The following is an 8,930-nucleotide window of genomic DNA, read 5'->3' on the forward strand; positions in this document are numbered from 1 at the left end:
GCTGATCTCATATCGGCAGTTATATTGTTCCCTTATCACATAATGTTTTTCTTTTCCCAGACACGTTCAGCTGTGCGAACCAAAGAGCAAAGAAGGAGGAAGATTGAAGCCAAAAAACGCAACAAAAAATCACGTAACTACGGTGGAGTGAAACACAGACACGAGGGAGGCTGATGGAAGATCCACGTAAAGTGAACGGGTTATGGGATCAATCAACAGTCTGCAAATAAGAAGCGACGTCACATTTTTAGCGTACAGGAAAATTGGAGAAAAATGTCTGAATCAGTGTGTCGGATGGATAAACATTCACTGAGCCAATTCACGCAGCAAATCAGGAGTCAACTCAGGGTTTCAGCACCGTTTTCTATTTTATTACATTTATTATTCAGCCATAAAGCGCGGAGTAGCCGTTCAGCGACCGACGACAAACCCGATCACAGAGGAGATTTACAAGGACGTTGCCTGGGTGGGAGAGCATGCCCCATGGAAATAGGTTGAGTGACCTCGGCCTTTTCTCCCTCGAGTGACGGAGGATGAGGGGTGTCCTGACAGAGGTGTATAAGATGATGAGTGGTATTGATGGTGTGGATACCCAGAAGCCTTTTCCTAGTGCTGAAATGGCCAACACGGGATAGTGTAGCTTTATGGGTCTCGGACGTAGGTCAAGGGGAGAGTCAGAGGTAGGTTCTTCACACAGAGAGTGATGGGTGAGATGGCAGAGCCAGAGACGGTGATAGAGGCGGATACAATAAGGTCTTTTAAGAGCCATTTGTATGGATACATGGAGCTTCGAAACATAGAAGGCTGTGCGGTAAGGGAAAAATCTCGGCAGTTTCTAGAGCAAGTTATATGGTCGGCACAACGATGTAGGCCGAAGATCCTGTAATGTGCTGTAGAGTTTCTGTGCGCCATGTTCTATGTTCCAACGCTGACCTAATCACAGGGCAACTTGCAATGACCAATTAACATTCCTGGACTTTGGGTGGTCAGATGAATCCGAACGACGCTATGCTAACCACACCTGAGTTGAATAGGCTTAAAATATTTTTGCCATTTAAATCACACATTACAGCACATAATCAGCTGCTCAGGTAGCATGAATAGAGTACGAAGTAGACAGAGATTCGACCAGGGGTCATTTTATCAAAATGCCCATGACAGGTCAATAGACCAGTCTCTTACAACGCATTCGGATAACAGCGGGAGCACACGAGTAACACCTGAAATACGTGACCATGGTATTAATGGTCTATTCCCGGCCCTGGTCTCGGACAGAATCTGATGTTTCTCTGTATTGGTCACCATAATTCTTTATCTTCCTGTTAAAGGCTCCGTGATTGATGCTTAAGAGCACAGAGACTATGTCATTTCCTGTCTGTTAATCAGACGCTGAAGCTCATTAGGTGTTTCCTAATCCCTGGAAAGGCACTTCCGCCGTCCATGCTCGTATCCCGCCCACTCTGTCCAAATGGGTTTGGGCCTCTGAGACACTAATGGAAGGTGAATGCCAGGAAAGTGACGAATACGGATCCCCTGCTCATAGCGAGCTCTGTGACGCTGAGCGTGAAATTAATGGAATTAAAACCACTTGGCCGCTTGTGCCGCGGCATTGGCCTCAGGCCAAGTGAAGAACGAATCTAAGCTGTGGGTTGAGCGTGAAGCGCTAAGATAATTCATGTTTTTCAGCGTAACCAGTAGTCAGAAACCTACCGGACCATGATGTGGGTGAAGACGGTGTAGAGGTTAGATCACACAGCAAAGTTGAGTGGGAAAATGTCGGCGGCAGAGTGAAGGTGTCAATTATGGGTCATAGGAGTCTGGGCTGAGGTGAGGGAACTAAGCTGCTGTGATACAAACGAGTCAAAACCTTCAGTGATGACTTCGGCGTGAGGATGTGAAACGCAGAAAAGATCTAACGGAGAGATGGAGAACAATTATAAAGAAAGAATGAAGGACATTCTGAACGATGGCGTTTCCCTCGATGGTTGCCCTTCCTCTGTGTCAAATCACGAGCCAACCATCCACTTCTCTTCTAGAGTGACGTCATCTGCGGGAACAATTCACACGTCAGCAATCGGAAAGTGCGGCTGCTGGGGAGGACAAACACGAGATGATGATTTTTGAATCTGTGCCAAACATCGTGACAATGGAGCATTGCATAGAACTAGTGTATTTCATATCGCCACGGGCCCAGCAAATTTGTTACTTTCAATATCAATATATCGCTGTACGATGCAGCCCAACTCCAGTCTTATACTGTGTTTCGAAACTGCTAACGACAGGGTAATATATACACGGCACAACCATGGCCCTGCACGGCTCACAGAACTGAAACTAGTGCATACGTTTCCTTTACAGGTGACACTATGTATCGGCAGCCCAATATCCCGTTCACTTACCTCTTCAGATCACTGTAAACAGATTGGTTCTCCAGGACAAGTCCCTGTAAGTGTGAGGAAATCAGCATGATTAGCAGATTTTTTTTAAAATCAAAAGCATTTCTTGTCTGAAGAGAACTGCAAGAATATTAAGGAGTACCTGCGCTTATTTAATAAATTATGTCTGAAAGTAACACGGAACAGTCGGACCATGATGAACAGAGGATCCGAGACAGACAGTCATGGTCCCCAAGCGAAAGGGCACGTAATCCCTTGTCCTTTGCTTCCCTTCCGTCAAGAAGATCAGAGTGATATTTGCAACTTTCTAGTCCTCAAAAACAATCCCATAGTAATCTGCAGCTTGGAATACCAGTACAATTCCCTCCACTACCTCTTCAGCGGCCCATTTCAGAATGCTGGGGTGCAGTTAATCCCGGTGATTTCTCCACCTTCAGCCCTTCCAGCTTGCCTTGCATCTTCTCCTTATTATAGTGACTGCAACCACTCCGGTGCCCTGACACTGTCATACTGATTGTCTGCTCCGCAGTAAAGTCTGTCACATATTACAATATAACATGAGTTCATCCGGCATTTCTGTGTCCCCTACAGTTGCCTCTTCGACGTCATTCTCACTATCGAATGTCTCACTTCGGGATTTGTTTCTTTCTGTGTGAAATGGAACAATTACTATAAAAAGTGATTGACGCAAATATAGCCCTTACCATATAAGTGGAGCTTCCATCTTCTGCCTTGTTCCTTGCGCCCTGAAAAGAGAAATTGAAAATTTCTATTGAGAGGTTTAACCAAGTGCTCAACATTTGTATTCTGTCTCTCAACATATAAACACCACGAGTATCAACGTTCACATTCTTTCCTGCTTGGAGCAATATTGCACCATTCGCCATTCTACACGCTGCGTGCTTCAGATTCAGTGTGAGAACAATATATATTTTCTTTGACATAGGAACACTGCCGAACGATATTAAATCATTCGTAATCACTCAGCAATAAGAGTAGCATGATGCATGTTACTTAACGAGGAACTCGTCTGCAAAACCATTCATCTAGGGAGATAAATCTGGATCAGAATGTGCACGTGACAGATTGGGGATACGGACTTGTGGCCTCAGGACGCTGACCGTATTTGCTCTTTCTCGTAAACGATCACAGAGATCACTGCTGATCACAATGGGCCTGTGCAGACCTGACCATGCTTTCCCTCTGTGACTTACCCGCGTGGACCGGAAATTTACAAAGTCATTCATGAAATATGTTCCAGTCAGAGTAAGATATGTTTTTGCAGAGTACAAGAATTATGGATTCTGCGCACACCGCAGGTGTCTCCAGTGACGTCTTTCTGCAGATGCAGAACAACACACACAAGATGGCGGAGGAACTCAGCGTTTCAGGTAGCATCAATGGAAATTAATAAACAGTCGCCATTTTGGGTCGAGACCCTTCTACTGAACTGGAAAGTAAGCGGAAAAGCGGGAGCAGTAGTGGATAGGACGGTTTTACAGCTGGAAGGTGAAAGGTGGACCTGGACAGTGTGGAAAGGTAAAGGGCTGAAGAGGAGACTGGACCATGGCAGAAGGAAGAGGGTCACCAGGGGAAGTTGCTGGCAGGTGGGGGAGAAGATATTTGAGTCCAGATTGGAGAATACGTGGGAAGCGAACAAAATGCCGGTAGGAAAATGTCGACTTTCGTGCCATCAAGTTTGGTTTCTGTTTTGAAGCGTTGTTCACAGGTAAATGGAAATGGGAACCGGGATAGATCATCCATGATCTTATTAAATGACCAATCAGAGCCGAAGGGCCCGATGGACGCTGCCCATCACATTACTTATGTTCTTGTCAATAGACAATAGACAATTGGTGCAGGAGTAGCTCATCAGGCCCTTCGACAGAGCATCGCCATTAAATGTGAACATGGCTGATCATCCACAATCAGTATCCTTTGCAAAACGATGACTGAGTACTAGAGCTTTTAAAGAATATAAAAGTGGATAAATCTCCGGATCCTGACAGGATTTTCCATAGGACCTTGAGGAAGGTTATTGTAGAAATAGCAGGGGCTCTGTCAGAGATATTTCAAATGCCATTAGAAACGGGGATGGTGCCGGAGGATTGGCGTATTTTTCATGTGGTTCCATTGTTTAAAAGGGTTTCTAAGAGTAAACCTAGCAATTATCGGCCTGTAAATTTGACGTCAGTGGTGGGTAAATGAATGGAAAGTATTCTCAGAGATGGTATATATAATTATCTGGATAGACATGGTCTGATTAGGAGCAGTCAACATCGATTTGTACGTGGAAGGCAATGTTTGACAAATCTAATTGAATTTTTGAAGAGGTTACTGGGAAAGTTGACGAGGGTGAAGCAGTGGATGTGGTCTGTATGGACTTCAGTAAGGCCTTTGACAAGGTTCCACACGGAAGGTTCAATAGTTAGGTATGAATATTGATGGAGTAAAATGGATTCAGCAGTGGCTGGATGGGAGATGCCAGAGAGTAGTGGTGGATGACTGTTTGTCAGATGGAGCCCGGTGACTAGTGGTGTGCCTCAGGGATCTGTACTGGGTCCAATGTTGTTTGTCATGTACATTGATGATCTGGATGATGGGGTTGTCAATTGCATTAGTAAGTATGCAGATGATACTAAGGTAGGTGGCGTTGTGGATAATGAAGTAGGTTTTCAAACTTGCAGAGAAATTTAGGCTAGTTTGAAAGAGTGGGCTGAAAGATGGCAGATGGTGTTTAATGCTGATAAGTGTGAGGTGCTACATTTTGGTAGGAATAATCAAAATAGGACATACATGGTAAATGGTAGGGCATTGAGGAATGCAGTAGAACAGAGTGATCTAGAAATGATTGTGCATAGTTCCCTGAAGGTGGAATCTCATGTGGATAGGGTGGTGAAGAAAGCTTTTGATATGCTGGCCTTTATAAATCAGAGCATTGTGTATAGGAGTTGGGATGTAATGTTAAAATTGTACAAGGCTTTAGTGAGGCAAATTTGGACTATTGTGTACAGCTCTGGTCTGCGAATTATGGGAAAGATGTCAACAAATTACAGAGAGAGAGCAGAGGAGATTTATTAGAATGTTACGTGGGTTTCAGCACCCAAGTTACAGAGAAAGTTTGAACAAGTTAGGTCTTTATTTCTTGGAGCATAGAAGGTTGAGGGGAGTCTTGATGGAGGTATTTAAAATTATGAGGGGGATAGATAGAGTTGACGTGGATAGGCTTTTTCCATTGAGAGTAGCGGAGATTCAAACAAGAGGACATGATTTGAGAGTTAAGGGGCAAAAGTTTAGGGGTAACACGAGGGGGAACTTCTTTACTCAGAGAGTGGTAGCTGTGTGGAACGAACATCCAGTAGAAGTGGTAGAGTCAGGTTCGATTTTGTCATTTTTTTAAAAATGGGTAGGTATATGGACAGGAAAGGAATGGAGGGTTATGGGCTGAGTGCAGGTCGGTGGGACCAGCTGAGGGTAAGCGTTTGGCACGGACTAGAAGGGACGAGATGGCCTGTTTCCGTGCTGTAATTGTTATATGGTTATATGTTATATCATGAACATAATACAAAGATCCAACCTGTTCAATCCTTGAGAGATTTTCATAGGTTCCCGATGCGTTCCCGGTGTTTGTATCCAAGGTGCCTGCGGGAACAATACAGATACGTCACAGCGGTGAAGAGCATCATGGGCCGTTGTTAATACAGCAGAAGTCAATAAGGCCACAAAACTAAATGCCAGCGATAGCATGAACTACATTCCCACAAACGCCAGAAACAGGTAATCCCCGGTATAGACGACCAATAATTTAGGTCAGATACAGAAAGGAAAATACCATACCATCCCTCCAATGATATTGTAATCTTGAGTGGAATTTTCACTTATTTCACTGGACAGCCCAACAACCCAAGCAGCATTATTCGTGCCCATTCGCTCGGATGAAAACCTCCCGATTCTGTACAGTAGGAACTCCCATATTTAAAAGAAATGTTAAGATTTCCAGACCTCAGTAGTAAACAGTTGAAATGCAGTTCACTCACCCTTCCTTCCGGAATTGACGCTCGTGTCGTATTGGGATTGTGGCGGATCTTTGATCCTGAATAAACAGAAACAAAAGTCAAAACATGAATCCGGCAGGAAGCGACTTTCTTGCACTGATACTCCGGATGATATAATTCCTATAATTCCATTCGATACTTGCTAGTTATTCCAAGAAACTGTTCAGGTTATCAGATGCCCGATTCCAGTCCTACTCGATATCAACAATAATGGCCATAATGTGTTACTCAGAGATAACGGTTTGTCCTTTCGGATCTCAGTTTTCCAGGAGAACGTGACACGAGTAACTGAATGGAAGCCTCTTTCAGAGAAAAATATTCAGGAGAAAGAAAATTGTCAGGAGAAAGTGTTTCGGGCTTTCAGATCTCAGTTTGTCAGGGGAAAGTGACACATGTATCACTGAACGTTTCCGCTTTCAGACAAATGTTCACATTTCTGGAAAACAACGCCCACGTGAAAGCTTAATGCTGATTCTGTCCACGGACTGTCCCTGACCTGTGGAATGGTTCCAGAATTGCTGATCAATTTTAGCAGATTTTTGGAAATGAGATGTAAAAATAAATTGCAAAAAGTTGGAGCCCGAGCGGTCCCCGTTTTTTTTAATCACCAGACGAGAGGCGGGAGTTGACCAGCTGCAAGTTGATTGTTGTCGACAGGGTAATATTCAGTCACATATGGCAAAGTTATTTCCCATGGGAGGGGATTGAAGGGCGACTTCAGGATTGAAGGGCGTCAATTTAGAACAGAAATGCAGAGAAATTACTTTAGGCAGACTCTGGTAAATCGGGAGGTTGCCACACGTGTCTGTGGAGGCCAAGTCACTGGGTGTATTTAAAGCAGAGATCGATAGTTTCTTGGGCATCAAAGGGTCTGGGGAGAAGGCAGGGGAGTGGTGTTGACTGGACGAATTGGGTCAGTCCATGATTGAATGGCGGGGCAGAGTCATGGTCTTATGGTCTGATATCAGTTACCGTCTACAGAAAGGACATCAGTGCCTGGTGGACATCTCCACCCATGCACCGCTCGTGTTCCGTTCCTGAGCATTTCACATGTCCCGTCACCAGATATTTATCTATTTCCCTCTTCAATTTGTGTAATTTGCTTCATTCACCTGTCGCATCTCAAACTCGCATTAAAGCTTTTGGTATAACACTTTTGCAAAAAAAAGAAAAAGAAAACAGAATTCTACCGCACCAATTAAAAGCAGAGGCGACATTAGGAGAAAACATGCATTTACCCGCCAGCTTTCCTCGCGACCAACCATCCACTGACTCCGCCGATCAGGCCCACGCCAAGTAAACCAAGTACAATGCCCACGATGGCGCCAGAACCGAGGGTACAATTGCCATCTGTTTTTGCTGGTAACACACATGGGGAAAATATATATATCTACATTCCGAGAACACGTCTTTATCAGTGGCGAATTCATTTTCACAACAATTTGACTGAGTCAGTTTGGAGTCGTATATTGTGTCGCAAGGATCATTCCGGGAATGAGAGGGTTAACATCCGAGGAACATTTAATTGCTCTGGGTGTGTACTCGTTTGAATATAGAAGGATGGTGGGGGGGGGGTGTGGATATCCCATCGCAACATTTCGAATGGACCCATAGAAACATAGAACATTACAGCACAGAAAAAGGCCCTTCGGCCCTTCTTGGCTGTGTGGAGCCAGTCTTCTGCCTAGTCCCACTGACCTGCACCTGGAGCATATCCCTACATACACCTCTCATCCATGTACCTATCCAAGCTTCTCTTGAATATTAAAAATGAGCCCTCAATTACCAGTTCATCTGTCAGCTCATTCCACATTCCCACCCACTCTCTGTGCGAAGAAGCCCCAACAATGTTCCCTTTAAACTTTTCCCCCTTCACACGTAACTCATACCCTCTGTTTATTTATTTTTTCTCCCCCGGCCTCAGTGGAAAAAGTCGGCTTGCATTAACCCTATATATACCCATCATTATTTTATTTTCCTCTATCAAATCTCCCCTCGTTCTTCTACGCTCGGGAATAAAGTCCAAAGCTATTCAAACTTTCTCTGTAACTCAGTTTCTCAAGTCGCGGAAACATCCTTCAAAACCTTCTCTGCACTCTTTCAACCTTACTAATGTTTTTTTTTTCCTGTAATTAGGTGACCAAAACTACATGCAATACTCCAAATGTGGCCTCACCAATGTCTTATACAACCTCACCATAACATTCCAACTCTTATACTCAGTACTTTGGGCAAAGTACTGGAGAGTTTAACATCGGTAGCTGAGCGAAGGGCGCTGAGTAGGCTACGGTCAATTATGGAAAACCCTGAACATCCTCTACATAGCACCATCCAGAGACAGAGAAGCAGTTTCAGCGACAGGTTACTATCGATGCAATGCTCCTCAGACAGGATGAAGAGGTCAATACTCCCCAATGCCATTAGGCTTTACAATTCAACTGCCAGGACTTAAGAACTTTTTTTTTCTTAAAGCTATTAT

At 44.2% G+C, this 8,930-nt stretch overlaps 1 protein-coding gene across 1 annotated transcript in view; it reads right to left on the minus strand.

The window, feature by feature from the left end:
• Positions 1–392: 392 nt before the first annotated feature.
• LOC140722498 (uncharacterized) overlaps positions 393–8,930 on the minus strand; it is a 49,069-nt gene continuing 40,531 nt past the window's right edge. Inside the window, exons 7-13 of the mRNA XM_073037220.1 lie at positions 8,194–8,207; positions 7,690–7,810; positions 6,434–6,489; positions 5,974–6,038; positions 3,101–3,142; positions 2,400–2,443; positions 393–2,047 (exon numbers count right to left, since the gene is read on the minus strand). Of these exons, the coding sequence (XP_072893321.1) occupies positions 2,044–2,047; positions 2,400–2,443; positions 3,101–3,142; positions 5,974–6,038; positions 6,434–6,489; positions 7,690–7,810; positions 8,194–8,207 (346 nt within the window). The 3' untranslated portion in view covers positions 393–2,043. The remainder of the gene's footprint in view (positions 2,048–2,399; positions 2,444–3,100; positions 3,143–5,973; positions 6,039–6,433; positions 6,490–7,689; positions 7,811–8,193; positions 8,208–8,930) is intronic.

The sequence above is a fragment of the Hemitrygon akajei genome, unplaced genomic scaffold, assembly GCF_048418815.1.
Source record: "Hemitrygon akajei unplaced genomic scaffold, sHemAka1.3 Scf000078, whole genome shotgun sequence".
Taxonomy (NCBI): Eukaryota; Metazoa; Chordata; class Chondrichthyes; order Myliobatiformes; family Dasyatidae; genus Hemitrygon; species Hemitrygon akajei.